The following is a 20,150-nucleotide window of genomic DNA, read 5'->3' on the forward strand; positions in this document are numbered from 1 at the left end:
GAACTTTTTAGAATGATGGGTTGTACAGATATAGATGTATAGGTGTGACATGAAGACACTGTGGAGAATATCCTTGGGCTAAATTAGGACGGCAGCTCTAATACAGATACCTTTCAACTGCATCTATTAAATAGGTTCTCAGTTAGTTTATTTAGGTTAAAAGAGCAGGAGCAGTAAAAAAAAGTACAGCTTCTTCTTTGATGTTTTTGTTGCAGAGAAACATAAGCATTATAATCTATTTTTGTAAAAACCAGATATGTCCTTTACTGACATATTACTAGTATATATGCAGAGTCGCTCTGCAGTGAGATGGGCAGTGACAAATTTGAAATATAAATAAATAAAAATAAATGTCACTCAAACTATCTAACATGCTTTTACTTACTTTCTTTTCCTTTCTCCTTGTTTTTAAGCTGCTGGAGCTTCTGCTCTCTATGTTGTTTCTCTAACTCTTGCTCCTGCCGATGCTGTTCTAATTTTCTCTGGTGTTCCAACAGCTCCTGCTGATGTTTCATTGCTAGAATCTCCTGTTGCTGCTGTTAGGCCAGGAAAAGAGGGGGAGGGTAATAAATGCACACAACTGTTGACCATTCAAGTCCTTAGTAAGTATTTGTCAGAATAAAACATTTTAAAGCAAGGGAAAAAAATTACATTCCAAGTAAAGGAACCAAGGGAGAAAGTGAAGAAAAGATGTGTGTTTGATTGTATCATACCAGAGATTCTGACGAGCACACTGAACAGTAGTTTCACAACATAATTCTATATCATAAACAAGAACTTTATTTTTTAAAAACCACCATAATTTAAAAAATTCTACTACAAAACTGTGATAGAACTACAGTCTTCACTCTATTTATAGGTACCTATCTGGAAGGGAGGTACTGCTGTATATTTGAGGATACCTTGTTAACGATGCCACTTTTGTTAGGATAGGATAGGCAGTAATTTTTTCTTTTATTAATTATATATACAAAGCAAAACATGTCTTAATATTAAATTTTTAAATCCATTAAGTCCAAAATATTTTGTTGTTGTTGTTGAACAGGACATAATCTAATATCTGTTATAAAGTTTTCAGCACTGATCTTAACACATCTTCCCAAGAAATCTCTAATTTGTTAAAGTCCATTAAACCACTTAAGTTTGCACAGCAAAATTATTCATTGCCAACAGAATTTTATGAAGAATAATTATGGTTGTTTTGTGTCATAAGATTTAATAATCACTTGTAATAGATTAGGTGTTTCCGAGGGTGAAAACGTTGCAGGCCCAACTTGATAAGCTGTAATTGTAAATACTGCCACTGAATACCATACAAGACATTTGTCTTTCAAAGAGAAAAATTTTCAACTACTAATTGATTTAAAATATAAATCCCAGCTTCTATCCAAAATTTCCATATGTTAGTTTTTAAAACATTAATTCTGAAATCTGACTCAGAACACAGAATTAATTAAACTCAGCATGAGAAAAGGATCAAAATACCACAATCTTTGAGTTGATGTAATAGTAACTATTTGATATTAATGAACCAAGACCAGAAATACCTAACAGTGTCCAATGCCCTCAAAAGGAACCATACATTTGACTGGGATAATACAGAAATAATCAGCCAAGCAAACAGCAGAGGAGCCAGAGAATTCCTGGAAGCCTGGAATCCAAATACAGGAGCCACCAACGAAACTATATAACTAAATATGATTTACCAGCCAATCAGGCACAAGGTCCAAACCATTCACAACAAACTGACAAGGCAAACCAATGAGAACCAAACTAACAATCCAGCCACCAATCAATGGACACTTCCCTAGAAGCAGCCAATCACCATAGAATTCAAACTCACAGAGATTATAAATACAGCAAGGCAACTTTCATTCTAGACCAGTGTTTCTCAATCTTGACAAGTTTAAGATGTTAAGCATGGCTGGCAGGGGAATTCTAGGAGTTGAAGTCCACCCATCTTAAACTTGCCAAGGTTGAGAAACACTGTTCTACACCACTACACTGATGAAACTTTGCTGGAACACATAGCAAAATGTCTGCAACCACTTGCGATCTACACTTCAGTACAGATCTTCCAAGCCCAGAGAACTATTTCAAGATATTCCAACTAACTAAAGGTGTAATGTAATGATTGGAAGGGCCCAAGAAGTATTTCAACAATAAGAGTCATCCAAAATTTGGTACCAGCCAGTAGACCTGCAAAATAATAAAGTTCAAGTTCTTTAATCAACAAAACCTTTAGAAGATTCCCACAAAAAATGTGAAACACTGTATTAAAATTTTGAAAATATTTTGCAGATATATGTATAAACACTCTACATAAAATATATAGTAATCTAGGAAATCACATTCATTGTAAAAGTATTAACCTTGTCACAAAGGATAATATTTATAGACTGCCATTTAAGAGTGCAATTCAAGTGCTGGTTATTACCTTTAAATCCCTATATGGCATGGCAGTATTTGCAGTACTGCCTCTCCCTAAGGACATCTGCCCATCCTACCAGATTGAATAGGGTGGGCATGCTCCTAGTCTCCTCCCTTAAATGTTGCCATCTTATGGGACCTAGGAAGTATGCCTTTTCCTTGGCAGCCCCTGCACTATGGAAAACCCTTCCCCCTGAAGTTCGGCAGGTCCCCACCCTTTTAAGCTTTCAAAAAGTACTCAAGACCTGGCTTTTCCCCCAAGTATTGGGACAGGGCGAGATTGATGAGGTGATCTTGTTGTTGGCTGCATGGAAAAGATTAGCTATGCTGCCAGGACTTTTGGTTTTAATATTTTTATTGTAAATAGATGTTGTTTTATTTTGGGGTTGTAAGCAGCCCAGAGTTTGGTAAAAGATGGGTGGCTATATAAATGTTTAAAACAAACACCTGAAGTTATCTCTTTATATATTTTATTCATGTTAAAGTGATTATCTGTGAAATATCATATGGGATAAAATCCCCAAGATTGTTTGTTTATTAAATTTGTATGCCGTCCATCTCCCCCAGTGGGAGTTAATATATTCATTACAAATAGAAAACTGATGATTGCTTAATGCAGTATCTCTCTGAATAAACTATCGGTAGAATCTCTAACCATCTGTGCCAAAAGGGTTTTACATTTATTTTTCATATTGATCCTATATAATGTTGTTTCTTTGTTTTATATGATACATTTAAAGCCCTTCATGGCATGGGGCCGGGCTATCTAGGGACCACCTCTTCCTGATTTCATCTGCCCGTCCTACCAGATCCAGCAGAGAGGGAATGTTATGGGTTCCATTGCCTAGGGAAATACATTTGGCAGGCCCCAGATGGTGGGCCTTTTCTGCTGTGGTGCCTGCGCTGTGGAATCTTCTCCCCCCTGAGGTGAGACTGGCCTCATCATTGTTGAGCTTCCAGAGTCCCTTAAGATTTGGTTATGCCAGCAGGCCTGGAGACTCCAGGGGACGGGGGAATTAGTGAGGTGGCTCCCTTATTTTTAACTTCCTTTTATTCTCTGTTTTATTTTGTTTTATATATATTTTAATGTATTTTACTGCTTTTAGCTTTGTTGTACGCCGCCCAGAGTTGCCTGTGGTGAGATGGGTGGCTACATAAATTGATCTAATAAATAAATAAATAAATAAATAAATAAATAAATAAATAAACAAGCAAGCAAGCAAGCAAGCAAGCAAGCAAGCATACAACCAGAAATTAAAGCCTTATATATTTTTTTATTCCAAAATCAAGGAATTACATACATTTAATTCAAAATGTGGCAATGTCTCAGAATTGAAAGAGTGAAATATCAAGATCTTAGGTGGTTTACTATATTGTTGAAACTGTAATTTTCAACTAATTGGACAATGATCTAGCATTTATATAGCATCAATCTTAAAAGTCTGAATATATTAAAATAGTCCTGAAGAGACCAAGGAATAATCTAATCTAAAAAGGGTTTTGATGACCTGCTGAATACAAACTATATTCTTGAGGTAGGGCGTGTAACAATTGCTGAGGATTGATCAAATGTAACTCTTCCATGTGTGCTGAAATTGTTGTTCATACTAATGAATGTTTTTCATGGGTCGAGGTATTTCTATCTACTTCAGGCTCTAAAATCTCATTTAAGTCTCCTTCCATAATAATATTTCTTCTAAATAGTGAACACACCCATGAAGTATAGCAAGATATCCTAAATAGGTTAATATGTATATTAATTTTAATGGTATCTATGTCATACACTTTAAAAACCAAACTTAAAAATCTTCCATTGGTATCATCGACAACCTGTTTTATCTTACAAGGGAAGCTTTTATGAATCAAAATAGCAATGCCTTTTGCTCTTGGTCAGATATATTTGTCCAACTCAGTCTCTAAACTTAAGGTTCTGCAAAGTTAAATGTAAGAAAACCCATTTACAGGCAACCTAATGCCCGAGGATGCATGATGTCCTTTGATGTCCATCAGACTTGTATCCCAATGGACTTTTACTACTCTTTTAGAAAAAAGTATTTCCATAAATCAGTGGTGACTAGGAGAGTAAGACTCTGTTTTACCTCAGTATGAACTCCAAACTTTGAACAGAATGAGACAATTAGGGATGGTGGGTTAATTCACTTAAGATGGGATGGCAGTGTCTAACTCATCCTGTCCTGAATCAAAATGCTTCATGGGACTCAGGTTCCCATGTGCTGTGTGAGAGTTTAGCACATACTAAATGAAATGGGCAGCATTGTATGTCAAAAAATGATAAACTACAGTGGGGCAAAAAAGTATTTAGTCAGCCACCAATTGTGCACGTTTTCCCACTTAAAAAGATGAGAGAGGCCTGTAATTTTCATCATAGGTATACCTCAACTATGAGAGACAAAATGGGGGGAAAAATCCAGAAAATCACATTGTCTGATTTTTAAAGAATTTATTTGCAAATCATGGTGGAAAATAAGTATTTGGTCACCTACAAACAAGCAAGATGTCTGGCTCTCACAGACCTGTAACTACTTCTTTAAGAGGCTCCTCTGTCCTCCACTCATTACCTGTAGTAATGGCACCTGTTTGACCTTGTTGTCAGTATAAAAGACCCCTGTCCACAACCTCAAACAGTCACACTCCAAACTCCATTATGGTTAAGACCAAAGAGCTGTCAAAGGACACCAGAAACAAAATTGTAGACCTGCACCAGGCAGGGAAGACTGAATCTGCAATAGGCAAGCAACTTGGTGCGAAGAAATCAACTGTGGGAGCAATAATTAGAAAATGGAAGACATACAAGACCACTGATAATCTCCCTCGATCTGGGGCTCCACGCAAGATCTTACCCCGTGGGGTCAAAATGATCACAAGAACGGTGAGAAAAAATCCCAGAACCACATGGGGGGACCTAGCGAATGACCTGCAGAGAGCTGGGACCAAAGTAACAAAGGCTACCATCAGTAACACATTACGCCGCCAGGGACTCAAATCCTGCAGTGCCAGGGGTGTCCCCTGCTTAAGCCAGTACATGTCTGGGCCCGTCTGAAGTTTGCTAGAGAGCATTTGGATGATCCAGAAGAGGACTGGGAGAATGTCATATGGTCAGATGAAACCAAAGTAGAATGTTTTGGTCTAAACTCAACTCGTTGTGTTTGGAGGAGAGAGAATGCTGAGTTGCATCCAAAGAACACCATACCTACTGTGAAGCATGGGGGTGGAAACATCATGTTTTGGGGCTGTTTTTCTGCAAAGGGACCAGGACGACTGATCCGTGTAAAGGAAAGAATGTATGGGGCCATGTATTGTGAGATTTTGAGTGAACACCTCCTTCCATCAGCAAGGGAATTGAAGATGAAATGTGGCTGGGTCTTTCAGCATGACAATGATCCCAAACACACCGCCCGGGCAACAAAGGAGTGGCTTCGTAAGAAGCATTTCAAGGTCCTGGAGTGGCCTAGCCAGTCTCCAGATCTCAACCCCATGGAAAACCTTTGGAGGGAGTTGAAGGTCCGTGTTGCCCAGTGACAGCCCCAAAACATCACTGCTCTAGAGGAGATCTGCATGGAGGAATGGGCCAAAATACCAGCAACAGTGTGTGAAAACCTTGTGAAGACTTACAGAAAGCGTTTGACCTCTGTCATTGCCAACAAAGAATATATAACAAAGTATTGAGATGAACTTTTGATATTGACCAAATACTTATTTTCCACCATGATTTGCAAATAAATTCTTTAAAAATCAGACAATGTGATTTTCTGGATTTTTTCCCCCATTTTGTCTCTCATAGTTGAGGTATACCTATGATGAAAATTACAGGCCTCTCTCATCTTTTTAAGTGGGAGAACTTGCACAATTGGTGGCTGACTAAATACTTTTTTGCCCCACTGTATGTATTTTGAACTAATATATTTTGGCTCTTACTAGCGTAATAATATACTTTGATGGGAAGAGAAAAATGGGTTATTGCATTCATAGACTTAAAGGTCAGCCCTCAAATCAGTGGACCTTAGCATCAGAGTAACATCAGTTGCTCACTTGCAGATGGGGATAGAAAGAACGTTAAAATCCTTATGTTCATCTCACTGTTTACCAATGGCCATCCTTGAAAGCTGTAAGATGTTTTGTGCTCTTACAGTGGGGCAAAAAAGTATTTAGTCAGCCACCAATTGTGCAAGTTCTCCCACTTAAAAAGATGAGAGAGGCCTGTAATTTTCATCATAGATATACCTCAACTATGAGAGACAAAATGGGGGAAAAAATCCAGAAAATCACATTGTCTGATTTTTAAAGAATTTATTTGCAAATCATGGTGGAAAATAAGTATTTGGTTAATATCAAAAGTTCATCTCAATACTTTGTTATATATCCTTTGTTGGCAATGACAGAGGTCAAACGTTTTCTGTAAGTCTTCACAAGGTTTTCACACACTGTTGCTGGTATTTTGGCCCATTCCTCCATGCAGATCTCCTCTAGAGCAGTGATGTTTGGGGGCTGTCGCTGGGCAACACGGACTTTCAACTCCCTCCAAAGGTTTTCCATGGGGTTGAGATCTGGAGACTGGCTAGGCCACTCCAGGACCTTGAAATGCTTCTTACGAACCCACTCCTTCATTGCCCAGGTGGTGTGTTTGGGATCATTGTCATGCTGAAAGACCCAGCCACGTTTCATCTTCAATGCCCTTGCTGATGGAAGGAGGTGTTCACTCAAAATCTCACAATACATGGCCCCATTCATTCTTTCCTTTACACGGATCAGTCGTCCTGGTTCCTTTGCAGAAAAACAGCCCCAAAGCATGATGTTTCCACCCCCATGCTTCACAGTAGGTATGGTGTTCTTTGGATGCAACTCAGCATTCTCTCTCCTCCAAACACGACGAGTTGAGTTTAGACCAAACATTCTACTTTGGTTTCATCTGACCATATGACATTCTCCCAATCCTCTTCTGGATCATCCAAATGCTCTCTAGCAAACTTCAGATGGGCCCGGACATGTACTGGCTTAAGCAGGGGGACACGTCTGGCACTGCAGGATTTGAGTCCCTGACGGCATAGTGTGTTACTGATGGTAGCCTTTGTTACTTTGGTCCCAGCTCTCTGCAGGTCATTCACTAGGTCCCCCCGTGTGGTTCTGGGATTTTTGCTCACCGTTCTTGTGATCATTTTGACCCCACGGGGTGAGATCTTGCGTGGAGCCCCAGATCAAGGGAGATTATCAGTGGTCTTGTATGTCTTCCATTTTCTAATTATTGCTCCCACAGTTGATTTCTTCACACCAAGCTACTTGCCTATTGCAGATTCAGTCTTCCCTGCCTGGTGCAGGTCTACAATTTTATTTCTGGTGTCCTTCGACAGCTCTTTGGTCTTGGCCATAATGGAGTTTGGAGTGTGACTGTTTGAGGTTGTGGACAGGTGTCTTTTATACTGATAACAAGGTCAAACAGGTGCCATTACTACAGGTAACGAGTGGAGGACAGAGGAGCCTCTTAAAAAAGTAGTTACAGGTCTGTGAGAGCCAGACATCTTGCTTGTTTGTAGGTGACCAAATACTTATTTTCCACCATGATTTGCAAATAAATTCTTTAAAAATCAGACAATGTGATTTTCTGGATTTTTTCCCCCATTTTGTCTCTCATAGTTGAGGTATACCTATGATGAAAATTACAGGCCTCTCTCATCTTTTTAAATGGGAGAACTTGCACAATTGGTGGCTGACTAAATACTTTTTTGCCCCACTGTATCTATCCAACTGATTTAAGAACTATAATCACTCTTTTTTAAGAAGATCACCCTCTTGCATTTCTTCTGTCCTCTAACCCAACCCACCACTCAACATTCAACTTCAATCCAGTCAAGAGGTCATCATTCCTCTTTTCTTTCCACAAAACTCCTTTTTGCCACAATCTAATATCCATTTTTGCAGCAAATTTCAGTACATTCTGCTTCAGACAAAAATATGGACGCTTTATATTTAAAATCATTATTGAAAGGAGAATCATTTAAAAACTACCAATTTCTATTAAATTTAGAACTGATCCACCCTTCCTACAAATTTTATACTCAGCTGGGGGAAAATGCTTTGGAATACTGAGAAGACAAAGTCCATTCTCTTTTACCATCAAAAACAAATAACATTAGTAATTAACACCAGTACTTACAATTATTATACTTAGCTCAGAGCAGGCAAGCAAAGATGATTTTCCAGAATTCATCTCCGCCAGAGAAGAGAAATTAGTGAGAGAACACTTAGTTGCTTTGAATGAATTCAAGTATCCTGTACTGGTTGGATTACATCCCAGGATGTTAAAGGAAACTGGTGAATGTCATCTCAGAGACACTGACTGAAATCTTTGAGAAATCCTGGAACACAAGGAAAGTGCCAGAAGACTGGAAGAGAGCCAATGCGGTTCCAATCTTTTAAAAAAGGGAGGAAAGTGGACCTAAGAAACTACAGACCAATCAGCATCACATCAATACCTGGGAATATCCTAGAAAAGATAATCAAGCAATGGGTCTGCAATCATTTAGAAATTAACGGTGATTACAAAGATGGAAGAATACAGAAATATTCATAATGAAGGAATGGATCATGAAGATGGCAGATCTTGCAGAAATGGCTAAATTGACTCAATTGATTAAGGAGGGAACAGCAATTACTTTTATAAAAGACTGGAAACCCTTTATGGACTTTTTGCTGATAACAGATAAAATGAATTAGTGATTTCGGGATTTATTGATTAAGTTTTTGTTTATGGGAAGAAGAGAACCACAATATGTACCGTATTTTTCCGACTATAAGACGATACTTTTTTCTAAAATCCTTATCCTAAAAATTGAAGGGCGTCTTATTCAAGGAAGTCAGCCGAGAATCACGTGGTTGCAAAACTGCCCATACTTTGTTTCTGCAGAGAGGCTTCCTCCTATTGCTAGCCTCCAATCACGAGTGAAATAGCTTGTCTCCCAAACAGACTTCCTCCAATCACAAGCCTGATGTAACTGACCTCAGCTGATGCTGAACAAACCAATTAGAGGAAGGCTGTTTGCAGAGACAAGCTATGGGCAGTTTCACTCGTGCTTGAATGTAATCAGTTATGCAAAAGAGCCTGGAAATAGAGCTGCAGAGAGACGGTTTGGACCTCCTCCCACCGAGTGTATCAGGTAAATGTTACCTAATTACTAAATAAAAATGTGTTCTGCACTATCTTTAAAATATTGATTTCTTAATTTTGGGTTGGAAAAGTGGGGGTCGTCTTGTACATGGGGGCGTCATTGTCGGAAAATTCCGATAATTTGGGAGGGTGGAGATGGAGCAGTTTGTAACTGCTGCAAAGAAGATCAGAAGTCGCTTCCTTAGATATTTTTCTTTCTCTCTGTTTTATCTTTCACTTTTTACTGTATTCTTTCGTATCTCCTTTTTTCTACTTTTCCTTTTATGTTTCCATAGGTTTTTTATCTTATATAAAATCATCTTTTTATTTATATATATATATATCATTTCTTGTCATCTTGACACAGTACCTCTGTTGGTGCAGCCCAAAACTGCATTGGCTCTTTTGGCAGTTGTGGCACATTGCTGGCTCACGTTTAATCTGTGGCCTACCAAGATTCAAAGATTGTTCTTACAAGTACTACTGCTAAGCCAGTACCACCTATCTTGTACCTGTGCATTTTTTTTCTGCCTAAGTGCAGAACTTTAAAATTCTCATCATTAAGCATACTACATTGTAGCATTCCCTTGGTCTACCAATCTAGTCAATTACGAAAGAAAGTAAGAAGTTTTGTCTGGAACAACCTGTTTTCAGAAGTCCATGCTGACTTCTAGAACATCTAATGTTCTAACTAATGTAGAAGTCAGCATGGATTTCTGAAAACAGGTTGTTCCAGACAAAACTTCTTACTTTCTTTCGTAATTGACTAGATTGGTAGACCAAGGGAATGCTACAATGTAGTATGCTTAATGATGAGAATTTTAAAGTTCTGCACTTAGGCAGAAAAAAAATGCACAGGTACAAGATAGGTGGTACTGGCTTAGCAGTAGTACTTGTAAGAACAATCTTTGAATCTTGGTAGGCCACAGATTAAACGTGAGCCAGCAATGTGCCACAACTGCCAAAAGAGCCAACAGAGTTTTGGGTTGCATCAACAGAGGTATTGTGTCAAGATGACAAGAAATGATGCACTGCTCCAGGGTGCACTGCTCAGCATATCAGTGGTGGAACAGTGCCCAGTCCTAGTCGCCGCAGTGCCAAAACGATGCTGAGGAACTGGAAAGAGGGCAAAGAAGAACAGCAAGAATCATAAGAGGCTTGGAGACTAAATCTTATGAAGAACAGTTAAAGAAACTGGGTATGTTTAGCCTAAAAACGAGATGGCTAAGGAGAGGGACATGATAGCAGTCATGAGGGAATATCACAGGGCAGTGAGTGTGAAATTATTCTCCAGAGCACCCAGATAAGCAAGACCCAATGGGTAGAAGCTTTTCAGTGAGAGATCCAAACTTAAAATAAGGAGGGATTTCCTCATTGTAGGAACAATTAAGCAGTGGAACAGCTTGTCTCCTGAATTTGTGGGTGCCCCATCATGGAGATTTTCAAGAAAAAATGAAATAATCATTTGTCCAGGATGATATGAGGATTCCTGTACTGGGCAGCAGGTTAGATTAGATGACCTCCAAGGTCCCTTCCAACCCTATGATTCTATGAATTGAAGCAAACTGATTCTAATACTGATGTTTTTCTAATCTGCAATGCACACAGTCAACTCTGTCTCTCTCAATAGGGGATCACCCACCATTATGGCACACCTCTTTTTTCTCAAGCTGGCTCTTAGTTTCTTTGATCCACAGAGATTTAAGTATTCTATGTTCTCTGAAGGAAGAGTCTGTACCAGTTTCCGAGCTCCATTGGCACCAAGTGCTTCTTTGGGGTATATTTTTCCATATGTTGACCTCTGTCAAAGGGAGTTTTTCCTGTTCTCTGGTTTCTTTTTCCCTTCTCTTGCCACCCCTGAAGAGCTTTAGCTTTGCTGTTCAGGAAATTCTCATTGTAGCATAGCAATCTTCTCCTCAAGCCCCTTCATTTACTCTTCCAATAAGAACATATGCTAGCACTAGTAGCAGTCAGATCTTTTAAGCCGAAAGACAAACACTTCCTTGATCATGATGATGCTTCCTTTGGTGTCCATGTTGCTTGCAGCCTCCCCTGCTGACCATTCTAGCCAAGTTCCCACACAATTTTTCTGTTTCCTTGCTCTAGTTCCAAGTTTCCAGAAACTACCTCTCTAGATAAAGACTAGCGTGAACTAGAACAAAAAAGGATAAAAAGAGGAGGAGGAAGAAGAAAGAAATCCTCTCCCCTATCCTCCCACACAAAACTCTCTTGACAAACTTCTGTTTATTCTCCTTGTTCCCTTCTCAGTGAGACTCTCTGGAAACTGAATTTCTTACACACAAGAGCAATGCTCCAGTCAGGCAGGTAAGCACACACACAGATATAATTGAATTTAAAAAGATACAATAAATGTTGGAATAAAATGCTTATCAGAAACTTGATTCAGGCTTCTGCAGTGTGGCCAGGCCAGTGGCCGGCACACGAACCAGAAACCTAGGATGAGGGAAGGTACCAGATAATAAAAGCACCTAAAAGCACGATAAGGCGATCACTGCTTGAGAAATACCTGATGCCACGTAAGCAAGTAGGGAAACGTATAACCATGACAGGCTATACAGGAAACATAGAATAAACCAATAGTGTTGCTTAAAGCTGTTGCATGACTATAAAAGGCTATATGCCCCCACAACCTGCCCCCACCACCTGCTTCCTGACTTGTAATACCCAATAAAAGAGTAGTTCAGAACACGCTCTGGGCTCACTCACCTCGAGGAAAACCTGCGTGTTTGTCTTCACTCTCGCCTGTCGAGACCCCATGAGTGGCCCACCCTGATGCGGACAGCAAAACCGCAAATAAATACATAGGAACCATAGGCCTGCACGCATACACACATACCACACACCCCTACCCTTCAAACTGCCTCACTCACCTTTATGTGTTCATGTAGCTGAGCTTCGTGTTGACGAGAAAGTTGTTCATGTTGTCTCTGGAATTCTGCTATGAGGATCTGTCTCTGGATTTGTTGTTTTTGTTTGAGGGCTAACAATTCCTGTTGGAGCTGCTGTTCACGTAATGTAGGTTCAGTCACTGGCATGGAGAATTGATGATCCAAGTGAAGATCCATAGGTACTATAGATGGTGAAACTTGCAAAGGTACTGTTGTGGACACATCAACTACAAAACAGAAAAAGTTAATTCATCTGTTATTATTATTCAGTAAGCTACAACAAAGATTTGTCTCATAACTCATATTAAATAATGTTAAACAAGTCGGTAGTTTGAAAACATAACAGTGCATACCTTACAAAGCTTTTCATAATAAAGCCTGTTTTCTTTCTTTTTTTCCTTTTATTGTAATGTTATAAATCTTGATACATTGTATTATTTTAATGCAGATTTCAATACAATAAAGTTTATGTAATATGATTATAAATTATGGACATCCTACTATTTAGAAAGCTTATAGTATTGAAAATACTTCTATCAATATTAATTGCATTTTAGGATGTAAAATATTACATGTAATATTACAAGCATAAAATCATTTAACTTTTCATCCAAATTGAGTATTACATAAAAAAAGGACTGGTATATTTCCTATAAAAGTAGTAGTTATGTGGCAGTAGTTTTGGTCTGAAGCCTGTTTTCTTAATAATAAGGAAAGTTTGATTTAATGCACTGCATAGCTATTAGAAATTACATATATTTCTGTCTATCTCCCAAAGCATAAAGACTAGGTTAGGAATATCATAGTCAACACCAGTATCCTTTCTGAGGCATATTGATAATTGAAAAAAATATGGATATGAACTACAACTTGTTTTTAAGTGTTTGCTGCTGCATCTGGGGAGCTGGAACAGTATATACATACTTTTAAGTATCATCCACCACACTGTAAAACTGCCATTCCTTAGCAAGTGTCAGGCTTCACTCAGCAGGGAAGACTGTGAAACAATTTAGGTAAGCTCACAAGAAATCCAAAACCTGTTATTTACATCCAAAATAATTATAAATCACTGAACAAGTCCTTAACTGATTTTCATCTACACCCCCTGTCCTTTCAAAGAGCCTTAGCCCAAAGCAGCAATGATGGAACTTTTCCAGGTTTCCATGGTTTGGGTAGAAAAAATGCAGGATTTGAAACATTCAAAACAACATGAATCCTGGGATAAAATTTTGGAATATGGATTGGAATATTTTCTTTTGAGCTCAAAACATTTAAAATGGTTGTTTCAAGTTACGAACATTTTGAACATGGGAGTTTTTAAAACCCATCATAGCTGGAAGAATCAAGCCTTCCACTGTGCTTCACTGAAATGTTACAATTGTCAGTGCTGATGTTTCAGATAGTAGGATGAATCCCGCCCTCTGCACGTAAAAGGTTCTTAATTTACTATGGAAGAGGCAAAATCTTTTCTACCTTTCTTCCAGGGAAGTAAAAGAATCTTTACAAAAATTTTCTCAGGTGACATGTGAGGAAACATCATCTTACAATGTGAAGGTGGCTGATTATCATTCTTAACCTTAAAAAAGCATCCTGCGTAGGCATATGTCCTTCCTCCTATATTTTTTTTCAATCAAGTGACAACATCTACATTTATTGTATTGTCACCTGGATTCTGCATTCTTTGAAAGAAAATATCAGAGGGACATAATTCCATTGGCCACCTCAAAAGATAATTCCTCTGGAAATTATGGAAAGAAACGGACCACTTAAAATTCTGTTTATCCCCTCTCTAGTCTTCACAAATAGAGTAAATTGAAGAGCACAAACAGATCAAAACAGCACTTACTGAAAGTGCTGTCCTGCATGCTTAAATGATTTAACTTAAAGGATTTAACAATAACAGTAACCTCGTAACTGCAACAAAATGCTTCCTTTGTTCTGGCCAAATGCCCCATCTTAGTTTCAACAGTGTTTCTTCCAACAAACATTTTTCTTTGTTCCATATTTGGAACAACGTATCCATCCACTGTGTTGTCCTGATTAATACAACCACAGGTAGTCAGCAGTTCAGCGCAATGGTTCAGCGACTATTTGAAGTTACAACAGTGCTGAAAAAGGAGACTTACGACCAGTCCTCAAAGTTGTGGCTGTCCCAGCACCCCCATGGTCATGTCATCACGCTCTTGGTGCTTGGCAACACGTCTGCACTTACAACCAGTTACCAAGCGCCTCACAATCACATGATCACCATTTGCAACCTTCTATGCCGGCTTCCCCAGAAAGTCAAAGGGGAAGCCAGTAGGGAAGATCACAAGTCACTGGGGTAAGTCTCCCCCATCCACACATCCTCCACCAGCCCCTCTGCACTCTCATTGCACCCGTCACTCCTGCACCCCTGCAACCCTCTCCAACCTATGCCACATCCCCATGCACCCTCCCCGTCCTGCACTGCCATGCACCCCCCCAACCTGTGCAGCGCCTCTCACATACTGCGGCGGACACTCCCCAACCTGCACTGCACCTCTCATGCACTCCTGCACACCTTCCCTGTCCCATATGGCAACTCTCATGCATCTCCATGCACCCCTGTGCACCCTCCCCGACCTGCGCACCCTCCCTGACCTGCGTAGCACCTCTTGCATGCCCCCTTGCATATCATCCCCTGCACCCCCATATGCCTCCTCACTCCTTCCCCCACCTGGCAGTAGCCACTTACCTGCCTGCCAGCCTGGGACTTGCAACTTCCTGCTGGCTTCCCCATAGGCTCTGGTTGTGAGAAGCTGGTAGGGGGTTGCCTCACCTAACTACCATGGGAATCAGTTAATGATGGTAACCAGGACTACAGGGATTGCTTCATGACATCACTTAGCGATGGAAATTCCAGTCCAAATTGTTGTCATCAGTTGAGGACTACCTGTATATAATATTCCAGTACACTTTTCTACTCTGAACAGCAAGAGCATCCAAGCTGGTGCCTCACAGTGCTGTGACAAGATTAGAGGTATGTTTAAAAAGGTAGATTAAAGTACTTAATAAAGGTAAAGGTACTTAGCCTTGCTTAATACCTTAGGAACCTAACAAATATAAATGTCCTTTCATCAATATCCAAGAAAAAAGGCAATACTAACCTGAGATTTATTATACATTGTGTATCTACAGCTAAGATATTTGAGAATGCAAAAAAATGGTCCCAGTGAAGTTCCATGCATTCTGAAACCTACTTGATCAGTGTCAATTAAAAAGTCTCAACCAAGTACTTAGGAGTCAAGTAGTTGCCTAGGTCTGATCTTTTCTTTTTTTATAAATGGAGATGATTGCATTAACTATCCAACAAAAAAAAGGGCCTAGTATTATTATTCAATAAGTCAGAAATAGTTTGCATCAATCCGTTTTTTTTCTGATACTACACAGCAGGAAGAATATCAATTATTACTTACTCCTGTTTACCAGCTAATTGAAATATTTCAGTTTCTTGACCTCTCAACTAAATGCCACAATATATGTAATGGGGCTGTGAGGATTACATATTTTATAAGTGATCTATTCAGTTATTTTCTCTAAATCACTATAGGTACCCTGTAAATTTTGTCATGAATTAGGTCCACAAAAGAGTACCATTCTTATCCAGCATTTTCTTCCATACATATCAAATGCAAGATAAAGCAATTCTTACTACAGTACAAAAGAGCACTAACAGTTTTACTTTTTTAAAAAAAAGAATCTACCTCATATGGCTTCACTGTTAGTCAAATAAATGAGTTGCGGAGATTATCAGTATAAGTCCGTTCATTATATTTGCAGACTAGTGCGTCAACCATGACTCATGCTATTTTAATCATGAAAACCCATCAGGCATGCCACAAATTTCAACAGAACTTGTGTGTATCTGTCCAACTGTACCCTTTGAGGCACAATGAAACCTTCTCTATTTAATGGACATGTCAGCCAAACATTAAAAGCCTGTATTGTCATAAATATTTTATGACAAATTTAGAAAATTGTTCTTAACAGTTATGACTTCACAATGTATTAGTATAAGATTCATGATAGAAAGGAAAAAAGCAAAAACAAAAAACAAAAGCTATATTTAGAGTCTGAATAAGAAATGCCAAGGGGATAAATTAAATGTAAATAATGAATAGATTATATTCTTCTGGTCTTTCAATCACCATAAAAAAGCAAGTAATAAAGATTTTCAAGAATAATAAATAGAAGTAATATACTAGAACTTATAAAAAAAGAAAATTGTATTTCCCAGAGATAACACATGTGAAAAATTTCAAAAAGGCATCATTTTATTTTTTCTAAACTGTCTAAATTGCCCCTAATGTATAGAGATTCCAAGGAAATATATACGGCTAGAGAAACAACAAAAGTAAAAATTGTCCAAATGATAAAACTGAAAGTCAACAAACTGTAAAATAAAAGAATAGGCAATATAACCAGTTTCAAAGCTACATGCAGATAAAAATGGACCGTGTTGTGATCAAGAGTACAGTTCTGCTCACTTTTACTTTTAGGGGGCCAAATAAACTGAAATGAATAGTGGCAGTATGCACAAAAGTATAGGGGGGTATGCAATTGAGTGCTACTTAAAAGTGGTAGGCTGCTGCTAAGTTCAACCATAAGAGGACTCTGCTTTAATTGCAAAGGTAGCTCCTGCTCCCAGCTGAAGCAGTTTGATTTTTTTCCCTGTGAGACCTTAGAATTGTCTTTCTGGCAAAAAGAGACCCAAAAATTTGCACTTCCCCCATCCAAGGAAATTCCAATTCTTGTTTGGCCAGGACTATGCTGAAAACTTTTGTTATTACCTAAATGAGTTCCAGCTTCATACCTCTTCTGCTTGTGGTCTTTCTAACCACCATTCTGCCAGCAATTATTCTATTTTCAACTGGAAGAGGTCAAAAGATGACTATTTGTGGGACCTGACTCCCACTGTGTCTATCTGGTATGAACCAACAGTGTTGGCTAGCTTTGTGTCCCATCTATTAAGTAATATCCTCTTGCGCTATCCAGGAGGTGTGCGTTCTCTGTCACTGTACCTGCCCTTTGGAACAGGATTTCCTCAAGGTTTCTACAGCCCTGACCCTGACCCATTTCAAGAGAGACTTGAAGACTCACTCTACGAGCACCCACCACTGAAGCTGAGTTGCTGTGCAAAGTGTGGTAGTTTTTTTACCCAGTATGGCTATTTAATTCCAGTTTCAATAGTTACATTGTTTTCTAACCTTTAGTTAGCTTCCCAGAGTCACGTATGAATTGGGGGGGGGCAAATAAATTGAAATGAAAAATCCCCCCCGGGTCAATTCTTAACGAGCCACCATTTGAAATCTCAAAGGATGCCTGTTACTTATTCAGGCTTGACCTTAATGTTCAGCTGGATCATCCCCACTACCACAAAAAAGGTGACAGAGTGCCAGAAACAATACACTCCTCAAACTAGTCACAGTACTTGGAGAAAAGCATCTTTGAAAAAGTTAATGAATAGGTAAATAGGATTAGGAGGACCCATTCCTTCAGGTATTTCATCACAACCATTTAGTCTAAAAGATCAATGTACTGAGTCTTATGAGTTTTATTATTATTATTATTATTATTATTATTATTATTATTATTATTAGTCAAAATTCTCATGACTGAATCCAGCATTTAAAATTCAAAGTTAAAAAGCATATTATAATAAATTATAGTAATCCAAAGTGGTGGTTAACAGCTTATGGGTTACTATAGCCAGCCTACAAATTAATAACATTTATCAATTATTTAGAATTAGAACTGAGAAGTGAGGTACCAGATTTCCTGACCCAAATTACTTCAAGCAAGGGGAAGAGAAAGGAAAGCAAAGATTGCCAAAAAGTTATCTTCAGAGAGGAAAATGCCCACTTAAGCAGCAAATATAGTTCTATGTAAGTATAGCTAAAGTGCTTCACTTCTAAGTTTTTTTACACTTTTATAGTTAATTTGATTTAAATTGCACTCTACACCAATTAGATTTTATATATATTCTATTGTTTCTGTTTCTTATTCATTCGTTTTTGAAATTTATTGTGCTGTCCTATAATAATAATTCCAATTCCAAAGAAGGGCAACGCCAAAGAATGCTCAAACTATCGCACAATTGCACTCATTTCACATGCTAGCAAGGTTATGCTCAAAATCCTACAAGCTAGGCTTCAACAATACATGAACCGAGAACTACCGGATGTACAAGCTGGGTTTCGAAGAGGCAGAGGAACTAGAGATCAAATCGCCAACATTCGCTGGATCATGGAGAAAGCACGAGAGTTCCAGAAAAATATCTACTTCTGCTTCATTGACTATGCAAAAGCCTTTGACTGTGTGGATCACAACAAACTGTGGCAAATTCTTAAAGAGATGGGAGTACCAGACCACCTTACCTGTCTCCTGAGAAATCTGTATGCGGGCCAAGAAGCAACAGTTAGAACCGGTCATGGAACAACCGATTGGTTCAAAATAGGGAAAGGTGTACGACAAGGCTGTATACTGTCACCCTGCTTATTTAACCTATATGCAGAGTACATCATGAGAAATGCCAGGCTGGAAGAATCACAAGCCGGAATTAAGATTGCAGGGAGAATCATCAACAACCTCAGATATGCGGACGATACCACCCTAATGGCAGAAAGTGAAGAAGAACTAAAGAGCCTCTTGATGAGGGTGAAAGAGGAGAGTGCAAAAGCTGGCTTGAAACTCAACATTAAAAAAACTAAGATCATGGCATCTGGACCCATCAATTCCTGGCAAATAGAAGGGGTAGAAATGGAAGCAGTAACAGACTTCATTTATTTGGGCTCCAAGATCACCGCAGACGGAGACAGCAGCCATGAAATTAAAAGACGCTTGCTCCTTGGGAGGAAAGCTATGGCAAGCCTAGATAGCATATTAAAAAGCAGAGACGTCACCTTGCCGACAAAGATCCGCATAGTCAAAGCTATGGTTTTTCCAGTAGTAATGTATGGCTGTGAGAGCTGGACCATAAAAAAGGCCGAGCGCCGAAGAATTGATGCCTTTGAACTGTGGTGCTGGAGAAGACTCTTGAGAGTCCCCTGGACTGCTAGGAGGTCAAACCAGTCAATCTTAAAGGAAATCAACCCTGATTGCTCATTGGAAGGATCGATAATGAAGCTCAAGCTCAGATATTTTGGTCACCTAATGCGAAGAGAGATCTCTTTGGAGAAGACCCTGATGCTGGGAAAGATTGAAGGCAAAAGGAGAAGAGGACGGCAGAGGATGAGATGGTTAGATAGCATCACTGAAGCAATGAGCATGAAACTGAGCAAACTCAGGGAGGCAGTGAAGGACAGGAAGGCCTGGCGCAATATGGTTCATGGGGTCACGAAGAGTCGGACACGACTTAACGACTAAACAACAACAACAAATAATAATAATAATATATTAAACGTGTATGCTGCCCAAATAAGACCCCCAGATTTCATACCAACCTTGAAGGGGGAAGTGCAACCCCATCCAAGGTCAAAGATGGAATATCTCCAGATCTGGGTAGTTCAAATACCCACAGCCACTTGGTCTTGGTAGGATTGAGTCAGAGACAGTTCCTCCCCATCCAAACCTGCACAGCCTCCAAGCACTGGGACAGAACCTTGACAGCATCACTTGGCTGCCCCAGCATT

The 20,150-nt window shown here is 39.1% G+C and overlaps 1 protein-coding gene across 7 annotated transcripts in view; it reads right to left on the reverse strand.

Moving 5' to 3' along the window:
* Window positions 1-20,150, reverse strand: part of HDAC4 (histone deacetylase 4) — a 204,736-nt gene that overhangs the window by 117,769 nt on the left and 66,817 nt on the right. For all 7 annotated transcript variants that reach the window (XR_015795164.1, XM_088135538.1, XM_088135536.1 and 4 more), the window contains 2 exons: window positions 12,481-12,725; window positions 386-536 (listed from right to left, as the gene is read on the reverse strand). Coding sequence is in view for 6 of the 7 variants with exons in the window: in XM_088135536.1 (XP_087991662.1) it covers window positions 386-536; window positions 12,481-12,725 (396 nt within the window). In the remaining variant the exon portion in view is untranslated. The remainder of the gene's footprint in view (window positions 1-385; window positions 537-12,480; window positions 12,726-20,150) is intronic.

This window comes from Python bivittatus, unplaced genomic scaffold, assembly GCF_059951505.1.
Source record: "Python bivittatus isolate LINGU-HERP-01145 unplaced genomic scaffold, Pbiv_v1 ctg000200_np1212, whole genome shotgun sequence".
Classification (NCBI taxonomy): Eukaryota; Metazoa; Chordata; class Lepidosauria; order Squamata; family Pythonidae; genus Python; species Python bivittatus.